This window comes from Sesamum indicum, linkage group LG12 (assembly GCF_026168435.1).
Source record: "Sesamum indicum cultivar Baizhima isolate 11 linkage group LG12, ASM2616843v1, whole genome shotgun sequence".
NCBI classification, from domain to species: Eukaryota; Viridiplantae; Streptophyta; class Magnoliopsida; order Lamiales; family Pedaliaceae; genus Sesamum; species Sesamum indicum.
The window spans coordinates 11,109,593-11,129,533 of record NC_142668.1 but is presented as its reverse complement, the minus strand read 5'-3'; the positions used below and the strand labels follow the sequence as shown (position 1 = coordinate 11,129,533).

Sequence of the window (19,941 nt, the reverse complement as noted above, 5' to 3'; positions counted from 1 at the left end):
ATCCCCCACCCCTCGTTTCTTACATGATTTAAAACGACTTTGTGAACTGAAATTGAATTGAGAATGTAATAAAATACATTGTTGATATAACGATGTTAAAAGACATGGTCTTGCATTTTCTAATGATTTCTTGAACTGGGATCGGATCAAGAACATGACCGAATGAAATGTTGATACTATCGTGTATACGATCTGACATGAAATATGAGGGAGAAGATTCATTAATGTACAAGAAAACAGAGTTCTATACTTAAAGCATACAATATGAGTACAAAACTGCTGTCTTCTAACTGTATATTCTACCATGTATCTGATTTCACACAGTATGTGAAAGAATAAGGAGAAACCAGCTGAGCTTCCATTTCTACCTACATCCCAAAGCTACAAGCTGCTCCCCCTAAAACCTCCCACATTTAAATATCAAAAAAGAAGACGGAAAATAATAATAATAATAATAATCAAACAGCAGAGAGACTCCGGGGATGTATAATCTAACCATCCCTCTGGTAATTCTCCACCGTTGAAAGTCGAAAACGATCATTCTAATACAGATCAGGCTTGGTTTGCCAAGTCCTTGGCGCTTATGAATGTGCCATGGAAACCATATGGAACTCTTGATGGGAGCTTGACAGAGGCTTCCAGCTTCATAGTCTTGGCATTGACGATTTGCAGCTCTGATTTCCAGGCCTTTTCGTCGTGCACGAAGGCCAGAATGTAGCCGTCGTCTTCAGCTTCAGAGTTGGGATCTCTGGGGAGAAACAGAGGTTCTCCGCCGTACTTTTCGTCGCCGTAGATGAATTTCTTGACTTCGCCTGTGAAGAGGTCCACTTTAGCAAATCCAGAGACTTTAGGCCATGGCTCTGCAATGGCGAGATAGGCGTACCGGGTTTTTCTTCCAAGCCTGTTTCTGTTCACCATTCCTGCCTCTAAATTGACCTGATCCTCTTCGGACATGATGGGCCTCCTCGTGGACTTGCCGGTTTTTAGATTCAGCCGAATTTCGGATAAAACACTCTTTAATCCTTCATCGCATTCGTTGAAAATTGAGTCGGGCGGTGTCATACAGGAACCGATCACGACGATTTCGTCAGTTTCCGGCTCTTCCCACGCATTCCAGAGGTGGAAGCAGAAGCAATCAGGGACTTGAACCCATTTAATCCCGGAGGAATCCTTAGCGTACTTGTCTAGTACACCGAATCTTGATACCTTATCCTTTTCGTAGACCACCGGAGAACCGCCCCGGATCATCTCCGACATCTTGAAGACCACCTGTTGATCTGGCACGATCACGAACTTCTCAGTAATGGCGAAATCATGCATCATTGTTGGTTCAGAAACAGGGATTTCGACATCCTCTGATTTCTCCCCGTTTCTTGAAAACCTGAAATACTTCAAGTAAGGCTTACGGATCACGTCGTAGCTCAGAGCAAAGAGTTCGCCGGAAACAGGGTCGACCTTGGGGTGGGCGATCATGGTGGAGTTCAACTGGCCGTTGAAATTGTACCTCTCCACCGTTTTCAGGTCACCATTGGGAGTCAAGCGGACATGATAAGGCAAATCATCTTCGGACATAGCCAACAACCGGTTGTTGAAGTACACTAATCCGGCGTTCGCTACGCCGGTGCCTTGGCCGTGATCAACCAGATTGAACAGCCCACGAGCATAGAAGAGCAGCAATCTCGCTATGCCCGAATGCCCATGTAGCTCGCCAATGGCTTTGGGAAAAATCGGCCGGCCCAAAGCCCGCTCCTGAACCAACCTCTGCGTCTCCGTAAACCGACAGGCATAGCTCGCAGAGCCGTTCTCGAATTTCACGGCGTGAATCATGCCGTCGCCGTCGAAGAAGTGGTGCCCCGCCTGCGGCTCGAACAGTGGGTTGGCGCCGTTCCTAACGTACACCCCCTGGATAGACTCCGGTATCTTCCCGACGACCGGAAGCCTGTGCCTGACGGGTTGTTCCGGCACCGGCGAGAAGTTTCCGGCGATTTGAACTTCAGGATCGGCTGTCTTCGGCAAAGGGTGGCGGAGCTCGTGGTCTGTCAATGCATTCTCCACAGCGTCCAAGGCCATTGCAGCCGCTTTCTGAATCATATTCCATTTTGGCTTCGACGGAGAAGCAGCATCACCCTTCCTGACGGTGGGCTGCGGATTGACGACAATCTTGGTGGGAGAAGGTGTTTGATAGGTGGTAGGCGGCGACTGCTTGGGGAAATGGAGCGTAGGAGTCTGGAGAGAGCATTTAACATCAGTTTTGCGGCTGTGTGCGCGTGGAGTCCTGTGGGACTGCACGAACGACAGGTTTGTACAAGACCCCAACTCACCTACTTTAGGCTTAATCCAAGAACTCGTAGTACAAGTAGAAGAAGTGGCCATGGCTACCTATTTTGGCACTGTAAACTGTATTCTGCCCGAGTGTGTCTTGTGTGTGTAAATCTTAAGAGTGTTGCAGCTTCGTAGGAATAGAGTAAGGGGGGGAGAGAGAGAGAGAGAATTTGGTTGAGTTTGATGAGAGAGAAAGAGGGGAGATGAGTGTATATATAGAGAGAGAAATGTGGGGAAGAAAGTCCACGTGTTGGATATAGAGGACGGTATGATAATAAACGAGGGGGATGGTGGGAGCAGGTCATAGCTTCTTCAAACTTCGACACGACCACCTTTAATTTTCGTTTTTTATTTCCATATAATAATAATAATATTATTATTCTATTGATCTCCCCACTCAAATTAAATTCGATCGAATTGAAATCAATTACATCACAAATATAATATACTTGTCATACATAATTGATCACATTTTCTGAACTATACACTAATCAAAAGCCAAATATATTGAACATTCATATAATTGATTCAAATCCAATCAAATTCGATTTTGGGTCAGAATTTCTTATTACTATGTACAATTGTGCAATAAAATTTGAAATTTGAATTTAAAAATCGAATTTGTTCGTGGTCCAAATACGCTAGCACATGACGTGATTCACGTACACAAATTATATTATTATAGATGGAAAATTTGGTTATTGTTGCATGATCCACCATAATTTTAATGGAAATTCAAGTAATTTGAAAGTGACGGATTAAAAAAAAAAAATTGAGGCAGCAGTGGGAAAGTGAGACTAAGGTAGTTAGCTCTGTTATTGGACCCTGTCCCTATTTCTTTGCTGATGAGTAAACAAATGACTGTCGACATTCAAACCCCGTTTTATTTTCTCTCCCACGAGTCTTTCACCCCAATAAAACATTTGAATCAATTTATGCCTCTAGTTCGCATGAGAGCCCTGATATTATTAAATTGGCATTCAATCTTATATTCTATATTATGTATTTTTATTATATGTATAGTGATTTTTTTTTAAAATATATAAGTGTTGTATTGTAAATTTAAAATTCAAAAATAAAATTTGAGTGATTGTTATGCTTAACGAATGGAGAACGATCATCCGAACCACATAGGAAAGACTCGAATCATAGCCCTTTGATACTTAAATCAGTAAGTGATAAGGTAGATCGTAAGAAATATTTGGGTAACAAAAGTTATATACACCTATTACGATTTTCACATGAACCACAAACATCAAAATGATCAACTTGTTGCGGTGAGTCTATACATACATATTAGGGCTTGATATGCAGTAGGGTCGGAGATATATCTAAGAGAATACAACTACAAGATGCAACAACACATTATGATCGCATAATTTATAGGGATGATTACACTATTCCCTGTAAGGTTTGTTGTAATTACATATAAATTTTATATGGTTTAGGAAATTATATTTGCTATTCTTGAATTTGTTCTGTCTAACAAATAGATCATTTCGCTAGTTAAAATTTATCGAATTTGTTGAATTAGCAAAAAAGTGAATGAAAATCTATATTATTACTGACACGTTGCAAGTCAAACACATCTTTTCTAACCAAACTACCCTTATCAATCTTCATAAGATTATGCATGTGTGGCGATATATCGCCACCCTTATAAGAGTATTTTGATCAAAAAAGACTTTTTAAACCTACAATAAGTGAATAACAAGTCAATTAGAGATTAAATATGTACGTGTTTCATTCAAATTTTATGTTAATTTTAATAAATTCAATAAAATTTTACTAATTAAGAAATTTATTCGTTAGACAATAACAAATGTCGTGATACTAAATAAAAATTTTTAAACTACACAAGATTTATATATATTAAACCAAATTTCACTAAAGGACGTAAAATTATTTTTTTCTTGAAATGTGAAAAAAAATGAAAATAGGAGATGGAAAATTGTGTAGTAGAAAAATTGGTGCATAAACTTTTTAGCGATAGTGAAGGGGGGGACCCACGTTTTCTACTAGTCTGAAAAAGAAAACCCGCGTTCAGGCCTCTTTATTAAGGGAAGAGCACGTTTTATAGTCAACACGTGGCAGTTCCAAATCTGGGTCACCTCAGTTGTCCAAACACGCTTATGTCCCCCCACACAACCAGCATCTTTTTCTTTTTCCATCTTTACCCCCCTTTCCACTTTTTAACTTACAACATCCCCCACTTCAATTTTTTTCCTTTTTCTTTTTTCAATTAAAAGTTATACAGTGAAAGATCTTTTATCGTATTTTTAAAATCATTTATTGATGTTATACTATATATTAAATGGTCATTTTATTTGAAAGTTTATCTATACATTTATGTTTTATCTTTAATTACGAGCGAACTGAACTAGAGTTTAGCCCAATAAACTTAAAAACAACTCATGAAAAAAAAAATAATAAAAAAACAACATTATAATTCACCTAAAAGCTTTTGACATATATCGACTGGCTCTGTCTCTAGATCTGCATCAGATTATGGGTATTGATTAAGGTGCCTAACCCTGATATAATTGTTGATTAAGAGTTAATTAAGTAAGAGTAGATGTTAAGAATGGTATTGCACCCCCCACCCTTTGAAAGGATTTAGGTACAGATTCTTTGACACCCCACTTTTACACTATAAATTATTAATTGGAGGATCAAACGCTAATAACAACCATATCTTGACCTTTTTAAATTATATATATATATTGAGTTTGCATAGTGTTTTCCTTAATGTCATGGATGACTCTAACTACCACATTAAAAGGGATCATATTATAATTTTTGTGGGGCACAAAACTAAATTTTACAAAATTGAAGGGCTGATTTGATATATCGACATCATGATCTTTTTGACATCTGCACCCACACCTTCTAATATTATAAACCACCACATTATTCTTAGGGTTGCTACGTGTTCCCTTTGATCATGGATTTCCCCCCGTCAAATCTTCATTATCTTTTTCTTTTTCTTTTTTTTAAAATTATTATATATATATATATATATTCTTTAAAAAAAAAAAAGAAATTGTGGGAGGAAGTTTGAGTTGGATTACGTAGGAGACAGGCCCTTTATTTATTGTTAATTAATTATTATTCCTTTTGGTTGGTTAATAGTATGTCCTAATTATTACATTTGTGTAATAATATTTATTTAATCATTGGTTCCTGTTGAACGTGGTTAATGATTATAGATACAGTTGGTTAAGATCATCTAACCTCGTGAAACCCCTTCTTCACCAATTCTTTATAAAATTTGATTTAATTCTTTAGGGTATGTGGTCCAACTTTGCATGGATTTTGAATCTATCATAATACTTGAAATAATAATAAAAAGATTAATTTATAGTACCTTAATTGCATACATAGACCGAGGAAATTACCCTTAATTCTGGGGAAAATGGAGGCCTCAATAGTCTCATCATTTCGACAGATCGTCATTTCAAATTTATTCTCCAAATTATTCTCTCAAATTGAAATTTATGAATCTAAATGCATCTTTAAATAATTTATGGTCCGTAGGGCTTTCGCTAGCCCATAGTGGTAATTCAAGTCAAAGTCATCGATCGTATTTTTCATACAAAATAATTAAAAAATTATTGATGATTGGTGCTACGATATTCAAATATAAATATCTATTTTGTCGATTCACCTAAAGAAAAATTCAGAAATAAATTCTGAAAAATTTGTTATTATAAATTTGAAACTCTTGGCTACCATGTGCAACCAGAGAGGGTTTTCTTTTTTTTTTTTTTTTTTGAGAACTTTCTGAGTCGTATATTAATATTTTTGTATTATATAAATAATTACCCCGTATCTTTAAAAATTTAAAAGGTTTGAGAAAGAAGACACAATATGAAATAGTTCCAAATAATAAAAGGATGATGTGTGACTTTTGGAAGAATAATTAAATAACTACCAAGATAAGGATGTAATATAAAGTTACTCAATAAAGCTATATATATAATAATGTATAATCATGTATGATTCGTTAATGGGGAAATATAATTTATTAAATTACTTTATAAATAAACATGCAATGTTTGTGTCTTATTTGATTGTGTTTATGTTCAGCTACTTTGTGTTTGTGGTACTATATTATCTCTTTGTAAAGAAACCCCATAATTAAAAAGTGGGTTAATTATATTTTGTTATACTATGATCGTTTTTATATTTTGGCATCTAAATTTTACGAAATTTGCACTTGTCATTTATAATTATTTTTTCACCATGTTTTTTGTCAAAAAAACATTACATGTAGTGCACATGTGATATTTAAGGATTATGTGATGTGATATTTTTTCACATATGCACAACATGTGATATTTTTTCAACATAAACATCAATAAAAAATAATCATATATAGCAAAGTGCAAATTTCGCAAAGTTTAGATTCTAAGTTGACAAAAAAAAAAAAAAAAATTAAGTGTACACCAACCTCAGTAACGTTACCTAATTAAGCTAATCAAGCATCTTATTTAATTAGATAACATATGGAAATTAGGAGGAACAAAAATTTGATGATTCCAAATTAACTTGATGATTGATAACTATACTTGCAAGCTTATCATGTGGAGATAAGCTTGTAAACACTTATTTATTTATTTTATCATTTGAGGTAAATGAATAATATATACAATAAGTAAATAAAATTTTAAGTTTACTTCATTTTGTTTGTTGTCATTCGGAGATGAATAAATAATTGTTAAAAAGTTTGATTTAGCGCATAAAAAGAAAATCATATATTGTCTAGTTATCCAATTTATCTTTAGGCCAACCAAGTCTCTATTTATATTTAGAGTAAAGTTGACGTTTCACCTTAAACAACAACTTACGGACCTAGCTGAATTTAATGAATCATAGCCCACTAAGTACGATTCAATATCATGCAAGAATCTGAAATTGTCTCGGGCTTAATCAAATTTGATTGGTTGCAATTAAACGAGCTCTAAAAATAAAACTATATAACTGTTTATTTAAATAGACATTGTCATCTTGTGGGACAAACCCCATAAACATAAACATGGTTATATTTGAATATATGCAAAACTTACTATATTTGGTTAATTTAGTACTTCAAAAACATGTGGAGATGTGTGAAATTGACTGAGAATAGACCATAGTGTACAAGTAGAGGATAAAAATATTTACTAGTTGATAATTCTCAATGAAAAATCGCAAATTGTACCTTAAAGATCATCCATGCTGTCCATGTTACATAAGCATGTTAGGCACATGCCTAACCATCATTAATTTTCTTATGCAAAAAGATCGATGCTCTCTCTCTCTCTCTCTGTCTCTCTCTCTCTATATATATATAATTCTATGTATATATGAAAATAGTTTAAACCTAATTCTTGCAACTTGTGAAAAAAATATATGTATACTATATATGCTTTTGTCCAATGAATATATTTATGTTTTTGGGATTCTCAAATCTTCTTACATGTTGGGAACTTTTTGAATCTGTCAGTAGTTTGGGGTTTAATCTGAATACTTGCTCATCATGTGCTCCAATATTTAATGATGAGTTTTATCTTGGGAATAATATGTCTTACTTTATGCATTATTAATTTATTAACATGCATGAAGAATTAATAATATAGTAATAAAATTAAGTTATAGTTTACAAGTTAGTCAAGGATTGCGATCTGGGCTTTTACTAAATATTTGTAATTTTATGTATATTGTAAGTATGAATGATTACAAATAGTGTTATTTTTTGTATGTGTTCTCATTTATACTTTTGTTGTATACACATATTATATTATGTGTATAATTGCTTATTATGCTCAATCATTACTTACTACTTATTTCACTAAATAATTTGTAAAGTCTATTCGATACGGAGGATTGTTTTCATAATTTTTCTATAACAAAGAATTTTGATTGAAACATATATAAGCTTAATGTTTTATTTACATTGTACGATTTTTTTATCACTTCGTATTTTATCATAATCACAAATAGATTAGAATTATCACTACAAAAAAATTGTTCAATAGAAACAAAAAAAAATTTGTCGAGATAATTAACAAGTAAAACTCTCGTTACTAATCTAAATTATCTAATAATAGAAATTTACTTGCCAATGAATTCAGCAAGGGAAATTAACTTGCAACAAATTTAGCAACACGTTGTTTTAAAGAATATTAAATAATACAGATAGCAATAAAAATTTACTTGCTAATTAGCTGGATACTGATTTTAGCATCAATATTTTTCCTAATCATTGATCATTTTTCTTGTAGTATATGTACCCATTATTGTAATAAGAATTATGTGGAGAAACATATAAGATATTTTTTTTTATAATGTTGATTTATGACCTTTTTTTTTGCTTGAAATTACTAATACTTACATAAATACGTTCATATGTAATCTACTTTTGTATTTGTAGGCTAATTTTTTTTCCCACAAAATTTTAAAAGATTGGAAAAAAAAAATCACAATATAAACCTAGTGATTTTTGGCATGATTAATCAACAAATTCAGTATATATGGCATGATTCATCATTAGCATTAAATTAAAATCTTCTGCTATTTATGTGACGAGCGGATAGCTTAATTTGATTAGCGCAAAACACACAAATGACCTACATTGCCCCCTCCCTCCCAAAAAACAAAACAAAATAATAATAATAATAATAATAAATTAATTAATTAATAAATAAAGGGAAAGTGACCTAGCAAATATAAATTTGATATATTTCCTATATAATTATGATACATGATCTTAATAAATTGATACTAGATAAGAAACATTGCATTTAGTTCATTTATGTTGATTTTATATGCAAATAATGCTTAAACAAATAGAAAATGAAAAGAATTAATAATTCATATGTATAACATCACTAATATTTCTTTAATTATCCTATATGTATAAGCTATAACAACGGAAGCGATGTGATTTCATGCTGATTGATATTTGATCGATAATTGGACCCTAGGACTTGGCAAAGAACAACTCAAAAAATGATGCTTTTTTCTATATTAATGTTTAAATTATTAGAAAACAAAATATCTTTTATATTTAGTACATGACCTTCACATTCATTCATGTATGAACTGTAAACCAATCTTTTATGCAACATACTGAGAACAACAACGAGATTTGAACAAGTCTGTCCTATTTTTTCTGCCCTGCTATTAATAAATGACAATCTTTTTTGAAATTCAAATTATTCAAAAAATTAAAAATAAGGGAAGTTTAATTTATAATAATTGTAACATTCTTGATTAAAATTTATGTATATATGGTTGTATTGGTGAGGGTATATGGGCATATGGGAGAGACTTATCTAAAATAGCACATGGAGACAACATCAAATAATGTGAAGTAGTTGGATATTTGGGCAAGATGTGTAGGGCCTATACACAAACAGTTGAATAGGGACAATCCAAAAAACATAACAACATGACAAGTTCCATCCTAGAGACCTTTATTTTTGGTTGTTTCTACTTATACTAAATTTAAAAATAAAAAATAAAATTAAGCATACTAGTAGGGGGGATTTTGTTAAGTTTGGAAAGTTAGGAGGGTGAATGTGATAAATAATATAGCTGAAGGGTGCAAGATATAATTATCACTTATCTTTTTCGTGTGGAGAAGGAAAAGAGACGCGAAGCGTATATGCACATAAATATCATTCAATCATTTAAGATCCTTTTTTAACTAGTTCTATTTTTTGTATACTTGTTTGTTGTTATTTACTTGTTTTATTACTCCTATGAATAATATATGCCGTCGTTTTTATGTCTATAAAATCAAAATATTTTTATGTTGTGGTAAATAATATTTTTGTTCAAATAGTGCTTTGTCCCATAAAAAATGCTACCACAACAATTTTCTTTCAATGAGATATATATATCATGGGAATTAATTTGAAATAACTGCTAGATAATAAATTTCATATACATTAGATATTTTGTTTTTGAGAAAAGGTGGTTGAAAATCTAAACATTTCACTTTCAATACCTAGCTACAAATTTTTCCAACATAATCTAATTTCATATCACGATATTTGTATACGAACATTATTTATAATGAATTACTGCAATAAGATTGATTTAAATGAATGATACTCGATTTATGTAAGAATTTCATGTGTACAAACATGCATGTACATTTTTATGTAAATATATATATATATGTTGATTAATTTGATTGATAAAAACAAATTATCTTTTGCAAAAAATCATATATTTAATTCCTCAATCAGTCAATATGAAAATTATAGTGTAAAATATCTATATTATAGTTGCTTTTTAAGAGATTTACGATTTTAAAATCTGGTTTAATCAAATAAGATAAAATTATAGCTACTTACCTAAAGTCTCATGTATATATGAATATATATATATATATAAAGGTAAATTATGGCTATCTTTTCTTAAATTTATCATAATTACGAATATTCTTTATTATTTAAAAAATTATAAATACTTTTTTTAATCGAAGAATAATCATGTAGCTCTTAGAGGATGAGGTAAAAATCACTATCTTCCCCTTGTTAAATATTTGAAAAAATACATAAAAACTCAGAAGGTGAGTAACATAAATTATCATAATACATATCAGTCCATAAAATTATTTGAAAACATTTAAAAAATTACATAAAAGTATAATTCATACTCCAAAGTGCATTTCGATACATTCACTAAAAAAGTTAGATTAAAACTATAGACGGGCACTAAAATGGGGGAGTATTTATAATATTTTTAAACAACGATAAAACACTCGTAATTATATCAAAATTAAGTGGAAGTAGTTATAATTTATCAAAAAAAATAAAAAAATATATATGTATATATATGTGTGTGTATATATAGGCCACGTAGAAAAAAGTGAGGCGTGGAGAAAATTGAAAAAGATGAGTACCAATTGAAGAGGCAAAATGATATATAGGATAGGATGTAAGAAATGTTGAATTACACGGCGGCTCCATATAACAATGCCACTTGGACCTCACCATTTTCTCACAACTTTTATTTACACCAATTGCAATTTCTACTACCCACAATTCTCCTAATTCCAAATTAATCTTTTCATATACGTTTCTTTTTTTTTTTTGATGGGAATTTCATCGACGACTTCTATCATTCAATTATATACAATTTCGATGTTAAGGTCTCAAGTAAAAATTAATAGTCCAAGATTTCACAAAATTAGTTTCTACATGACAAATTTGATATAATTTTACATGACAAAATTAGTGTCTACGTGACTAATTCTAAATTTTTTATTTCTAAAATCTTATAAATTTTTTTAAAAAAATTATCAAACAGTTTTATAGAGCTTATAAAATTATAAACTCAGTCGGACACCCTCTAAAATCGTTATTAACTATCATTGCATTTGCACATTTTTTCAAGAATTACTTAAAATATAAAAGATTTTGAAAAATGATTCTTTTTGGTTATTATTCAAGAAAAATAGTATATATATATATATATATTATTTATATCACGTGATTAATTACAAGATATTTTATATTATAATCATGGGATAAATAGAAAATATTTAATTGTTGAATTTAATTTAATAATAAAATAAGCAAATGTGTCACAACCCAATAAAAAACACCCAACGAATAAGTGTTAGAGAAAAGGAAATGTGAAAAGGGCAAAACTGGGCCTAGAAATTAGACAGGTGTCGGCGCTCTGTCTCTGGGCCCACTCAGGTGGGCTCACCCCCACGGTAAACTTATTGGACTGCTCCTCACTCTCATAAAACTTTTTGGGTAAATATAAATTTTATTAATAAAATAAGATCGTACAGTACAATAGTGTTCAACTGGTGGTTTCTCTCTCGATAGGATAAGGGATATACCATAATCTACATAACACATATAAACTAACAAAATGAGATAAATTAACACTGATAATCCTCTGTCTAATATTTTCCACAATGACGGTGGTCACTCATAAAACTTGTTCACCACTCTTATTCCCCCCCAAAAAAAAAAACAAAAACATCTCAAATAAATAAATATAAAGAACATCATAATTATACCCCCACAAAAAAAAACTATAAAGTGATTTTTTAAATGTTGAATTATAAATATTTTATTTGGATGTTATGAGTTTGATGTTTATTAAAAAATAAAATTTATTATTTTATAATGCTTGATTCGATGAAAATTAAGTTTAATTTCTAGTGTAAGGGTAAAATAAAATTCCTTTTATTGAAATAATTGTGTCGGGTTTAACAGGATCTGATCATTCAAAAACAAACATAATGAATCGGGCAAAATAAAGTGATCACTCGAATAGATTATAAATGATTACCACTTAAAAATTATAATATTATTTACAGTGATTAAATATTAAATGTGAATATTTAAGCTATGACGATAGTCGATTGATGTTTGATATAGTTTCAACTATAACCAAAATATTAATTATGGCCCATATTTCAATTTCACTTATAAAAATAACGATTAATAATTAATGCACAATTCTAACTATTCTATAATCATCATAACTTTTTTTTTTTACTTTTCACTATAATAATTAATCATTATAAAATATCGTATTTCTCCCTGTAAAGGATAAAACTAACTTTAAAAGGTGAGCAATAAGAGTGAGACGTTATAGGTAATGGACTTTAATCATTGGTCTTTTTTTTTTTTTTTTTTTCTCAACCCTTTTCCACTAACTAAATTTTGCTAAATTAGTGGTGTCTTTTGTGGGATCCCAAACATTAATTAAGGATTAAAGGGATGTTAATGATCATGTTATCTCCAACTTTGGCGATGAAGCCTTGGAACTTTTTGTTGGTCGTGTGTAAAAAGTAAGGGCACTTGTGTATATAGTAGCTAGGAGATTAACATTCACAAAAATTCAAGTGATAATATGAAATCTTAATTATCTATAATAAAATATATTAAGTAGCAATAATTTTTACTTTCTAATAAAATTATTGTCGTTTAATATATACTTGTCGCTAATCATAATCTTAAAATTATTACTATGACTAATATATTTTGTATGCTTTTATGAGATCCTGAAAAAAAATATTGAATATTAAAATAATTTTTTTCACGTCGAGTGATATTATTCTGTATCTTTTATACATATATATGTATTAAGATGATCCCGTGTTATATATAAATTCAACGTAAAAACTTCTAGTTTAGATGGTTAGACTATCATTTGAATGATAATTAATTTGATGACATGAATTAAAATAAAAGATTGGTTTCCACTTTTGGATAATTAAGTAATACTAGATAATGTTGGCCCTCAATCTTAAAAAATAGGATTATCCAAGAAGTGGACAAGAAATAAGTGATAAACCAAAGTTAATTAGAAAATATTTCTTTTAATTTGTTTTGTTTACATTTTCTAAAATTTATAAGCTCAAATAAATAAATTTTCTCGTACAACTCCAAGAATTAATAGATTCAACACCTACCTTTAAAGATACCAACAAATTACGAGGGTGTTTGGCTAAGTTTAATTATAAGATCTTATAAGTTCATACATTTTATACAATACTTTTTTAGCCTAAATATAAGTGTTACAGTAAAATCTCTATAAATTAATACTCTATAAATTAATAAACTATCTAAAATAATAAAATATTTCGGTCCCGACTTGGACTTTGTAAAAAATCATCAAATTCGATAAGATAATAAGATAATAATTTTTCGAAAAATTCCTTTATAAATATTAGGTCCCATTAAAACTCTAAATTAATAATTCATAAATAATACAATTATAAATATTAAATATGAAGTCTGTAATGCTTTACGCATTTGATCATTCATGGATGATTTTGTCATGTCTTTTAGATGAGAAGACATAGTTGGGTGTTATGAATTATTTTATTTCCATATTGAGATTTATATAGTATATGTTTCATTCATCATGCATGAATATATTTAATTGGCTATAATAGTTATTTAAGTGCAACGAATTAATGTAAATATGTATATTTTAAATAATTTCAATGAATTGATACATGCGTCCATGAATATAATAGTTCATTGTATACAATGAATTGATATTATACATTAGTATATTTAATTAGGTACAAAAAATTGGTTAGTATGAATATAATCAATGAAACATATATAAATTCATTTATTTTCAATACATATGTATTAAATTTGCCGAATTTAAAAAGTCTCCCTTTTAATTAATAAAATATTAATTTATCGATAAATTAATATCTCTCTAAATTAATAAAATTTCATGGTCCCAAGGTTATTAATTTATTGAGATTTTACTATACATGAAAAAAAAAATGAGCGTTTAAGCATAAATAAAATTATGTAATTGATAACATGTTACTAGTGAAAATTTTATATTTTTTTTTAAAAATAAATTGAACTAAAGTTGGGACCTCTTAATCTTATAAGCTCATTTTTAAAAAAAATTGCCAAATACTTATATTTTATAATATTTTAAAGAGTTTATAAGCACACCCAAACACCGTTTAAGTTTAGATCAAAACATTTTACGTGCGATTGACATGAGTTCTGATCGACTATGTTATAATTTTTTTGTACCTGAAAAAATAATATTGAGGGTTTGTATATTAATTACAACTTGGGAGTTGGGAGTTTTTAATGTTATCAAGATTTTACTTTTACTTTAAGGGAGATTACGAGGGTATTTGGCTAAGCTTATAAACTCCTAAAAACATCTTATAAGATGTTAGAGAGCTTATAAGTTCTAACAAAGTGTTTGGTATTTTTTTAAAAAAGCTTATAAGATTTCAAAATAAGACGTTTTGGATATTTTAAACTCTTCAAGAAAAAAAAATTAACTTTCCTAACTTTTTTTAATAAAGATTTTATAAGCTATATAAAATTAATATGACATAAAACAAAAATATTCCTATTAATACACTGACACACTCTATCCCTCACACACACTCTCTCTCTCTCTCTCTCTGACACACACACACAAACAAACACGCTAACATATTATAAGATGTTTTTACATCTTATAAGATTTAACATCTTATTTTATCCAAATATTTAAAAAACTTATTTTGAAAATAAAATCAACATCTTATAAGCTCCTAAAACATCTTATAAGATACAGGAGCTCATAATATATATTTGAAAAGTTTAGGCAAACACCCTCTATCTCATGCTTCAAGTTGTTCTTCTCCTATTATAATCATGCTAAGAATATTAGGTTATGCAATTGACATGGAAATGCTTATCTTAGGAATACTAAACTATGATTTGGAAGTTAGGTCCTGTTTGGGATGACGCAAATTGATGCATTTTGACTTGGACTACTTTCACTAACTGAACTAATGGGTGTCATTAGTCCAATTAATTACTAGAAAAAAAAAATATTTTTTGAACTAAAATATCAAAAATCAATTAAAAAAAATATTATGTGGCCTCACAATTTATGTTAGTAGTAATTTGCTATTGATTAAGTATCTTGACTCTAAGGAGATCCATGTTTGCAAACGCTTCTAATTTTATGGTGAGATTAAGCCGTATGTAAAGTTTTAAGTTTAACTGTATTGAAAATTGAACGTGTTTGAAAACAAAGGTAAAAAATACAAAACATCTGAAAATCGAGTGTTTGGGAAAAAAACTTATAATTATAATAATAAATTGTAAAAATTAATGTGGTAAAACTTATAATTTATTTTGTTTAAATGAGATTAATTTAAGTAGCTAAAAAAATATAAATTATAAATAAAAACCACTCTATTCAATTTATTTTCAGCAATAAGTGCTTAATTAATTTTTTTCAAACACCCCATTGAGTACTCCACTTATAGTGAACTTAGCAAGAAGAGAGTTCCTTCCAAAGTTGATTAAACATATGGATAAAAAAAAATTCCCAAATTGTCCTTATTTGTGTTTTATATTGATGCTCATGCTTCACTGTAAAAGGAATTACAAAACTCAATAACTTTAATTTTAAATTCATATCTATTTAACCAAGAAAAAAAATAACAATAGTATGATACCGTTACTAAAAAACGTACAAGAAACTGTGAAAACCTAAATTAGTTATAAATATAACTCGTATCCGATTAAATTAAAATTGAAATTAAATCGAGCTGGATATAAAAAATGCAATTTTTTTCCAGGCATGAGGTGTCCCAGATCGATTCTTGATTAAACTGAGTTTGCATGCATGGAGGACCAGACTCGTCTAAATATTACAAGAAATCTTTTATTTTTTAAATACATAAAATGAATTAAGTGCATTAACAGTTTTTAAATTATAATATACATTAAAAAAAAGCTAATATGAAACAAAACTAAAATGCCACAAGATATGATCAGCCAATAAGTCATGAGGTGCAGTGTACTACATTACACATACATTTGACACCGTCAATCACAAATTATATAACTACTTAGCAGACTAGAGGTTTGGACCCATAATAACAACCTCATCCCATTTTAGTACTTTGGTGTGGACGTATCAATAAAGTGTTTTTATTTTTTTCCTAGGAACATAAGATTTTGATTTGATTTTGCGCGTGCAATTATTTGATTTGTCCACCGACAGGTTCCATTACAACCTCATAATGTGGTACCCATTTTTCCATGCAATTCTCTTTTCTTGAATGTACAGATGAAAAGAACTTAAGAAGTTTCCAAGAAATGACCCGTATGTGGAGACGGGCCGGTAAGAGATTGGATACGATCAGTATTCTATTCGATTCAATCTATATTATGAGTATACGTTTGAGTTGTTGGGAGTGTCTTAACGATAGTATTTTAATATTTAAGTCAGTCAAAATACTATTAATAGATTTAGTTGTTTTCTATATTGTAAGAATCTAATTGAAACCACATTAATATGATAATGATAAATACGTAATTTTTTTCTCTCAAACTACTAAAAAAAAATTATGATAAAGATATTTATATATATATATATATGTATATATTGACTCGATTAGGAGGCCAAGGGCGCCCAAAGGTATTCCAAATTAAGTATGGAACCTGAGAAAAGAAAATATTGTTCGACTTATTGTAAAATCCCCCAATTAATATCCTTCGATACTTAAATCAATTCGAGATTGAAGATATAATATATATATATATATATATATATATATTGACTCATGTAGGAGGTCGAGGTTGCCCCAAAAGTATCCCAAATGAAGTGTGGAACCTGAGAAAAGAAAAGATCGTTTCACTTGTTGTAAGATCCCCAATTAATACCCTTCGATACTTAAATCAGCACGAGATTGGAAAAAAGTATTTAATGTTGCTGGTTTGAGTGAACGTCTCTTACCATAAATATATTTATAAGACTAAATGCATTCACTTATCTAAGTCATGTGGCACAATTTAAAGCTGTGAAAAAATCTACAACCCATTTATGGAATACATTGGAGTGGATCAAGTCATCAGACCCGATCCAAATTAAATACGAAAGATACTTGAATTGTTTAGAATTTTTCTTATTTTTGAAGGGTAATCTGTCCTTGAGAATTGTTTGTTGTGGTTTTCCTGTGGTATATACTCCAAGGAGTTGACGCGTAAGTTATGAATCATTATCCAAGAAATTCGACGTTAATTTTTATTCTGGAAAATCTAATTATGATTACAACAGCCAACGGCCTAACTCCGAATCAATCCTTTCAAAATCCGCCACGTGGAGGACATCAGAATCTTTGTAATAGAAGGGACATAACCTCCTTGACTAAAACGTGATAAAATTGACCCCAACCATTCATGCATCGACACATCTCCTCTCGCCGTGTTTCTCAGGCTAAATATGACTTGGAATAAAGCAGCTTTATTTTCTCAACCGAAAGCACTGCCCTGTTTCTACCCCCTTTTAACGTTGGAGGATCCATCAAAATATTAATTGGAATCGGATTTCACGATATCTGAATTAATTATATAATAATTAAAAAAAATAATTTAGATTGAATTTAAATTAATTGTATGATAAGTTTAATATATTTGTGATGTGAGTGGTGTATAATTTAAAAATAATGATCAATTACATGATAAGTGTACAACACTTGTTCTATGATTAATTTGGTTCGGTCAAATTTAATTTGGGCAAAAAAAATTCTTACAATTATTATATGATTGACGTGCGATTCAGAGAATAATACAATTATACCCAAATGGATCGATTTAAATAAATATAATTTGAATAAAAAGAATTCTTTTATATACTGAGTTTTTGGTCACTTAGTAATAATTTGGACAATCAATTATGGGTTTTGTGGGTCTAATTCTTTATTGTCTATATACATTGTTTCCTAACTCTTGACCATATCATTTTTGCTTTCTATAAAGCACTCAGAACAATTTGAGGCTACATTTTAGTGAAATGATTTGTAGTTAAAACAAAATTTTAGGGAAAGCATTTCAAATAAATTCATATATATCATAGTAAAACATAATCCGAAATGAGAATTAAATAATTTGAAATTCTTTCTCAAATAAGATTATCCAGAACTGATTTGTTATTACAGATTTCCACGTCTAAATTTATCCATCCAAACACAATGGTAGAAAATACTGAATCTTTTTTTATATTAATTGAGTATAAAAACATAAAAAATTATAAATTATTTCACGTCAGCACAATATGAATTATTTACATAAAACATTTTTAAAAAATAAATGTTTCTTATATTGATTTGTTGGTATATATATATATAGAAATTTAGATGGGGTAGAAGCAGGAGTGGGAAAAAGTCAAGTGTAGCAAAGGAATGTTTTGGTCAAGACGATTGTGGTAAGAGATCAGGCACAAATGTCGGCATGTTGTCTCATCGCCCATGAATTTTTTATGTTTTTTGATGAGATCGATGTTTACCTACTCTTTTTCTTTTTTCTTCTTTTATTGAAAATGATGAAGTTTTTTTTTTAATAAATTGATTATAATTATTAATATTAAATATTTATATCTAATAATAATCGATAATTATAATAATTGTATACTAATTATTGGTATCATATAACTATATTCAATCAATATACAACGATACCTACAATCAAAATAGAATAGCATTCAACACGTTTGTGTGATTTGAACCCATAACCTAAAAGTCGATCTTTAGTTTTGTCAAATAAATTAGGCCTCATTGGCGATGCTTAAGTACTTCTTTGACTCATTTTTAACTTTTTAAATTAATTTTTGTATTTAAAATAGATTCTAGGAATAATTTTCATCATGCTTTAAGTTGTGTTATTGCATGGTTGTTTTAGATAAAATAAAATGATGAGAATCATTGTGAGTTTTTTTATGGGATTGCTAAGTGTTGTTTAATGTTTTTAGAATTTATATATTTTCGAAATGTATGATTTTTTGTGTATTTTTTCTGATTAGTTTCTTCGGACATATTTTATTTAATTCTTTTACTTGAAGTTGAACCAAGCTCAAAAACTATAAAAAGAAAGAAAATGTAACTCGAATTTGAGTATGTAACTATTACAACCTTAATTTGTATGCTATAATGCATAAGGATCATCAGCTATTGACTACAATACTAGTGGTTACGGCTAAAAATTATGATAAATGACTACTATTAACTATGATTAAATAAAATCGATGTAAAAAACTAGTTTTCCCACCGTGAGAAAGTTATTTGTCATAGCTAAAAGACATGATCAAAGATATTTACCATGA

The 19,941-nt window shown here is 29.6% G+C and overlaps 1 protein-coding gene across 1 annotated transcript; it reads right to left on the bottom strand.

Moving 5' to 3' along the window:
- Positions 1–227: 227 nt before the first annotated feature.
- On the bottom strand, positions 228–2,519 carry NCED3 (nine-cis-epoxycarotenoid dioxygenase 3). Its single transcript, XM_011084544.3, has one exon. The coding sequence runs from the start codon at positions 2,371–2,373 to the stop codon at positions 553–555; it is 1,821 nt and encodes a 606-aa protein (XP_011082846.1). The 5' UTR covers positions 2,374–2,519; the 3' UTR covers positions 228–552.
- Positions 2,520–19,941: the final 17,422 nt, after the last annotated feature.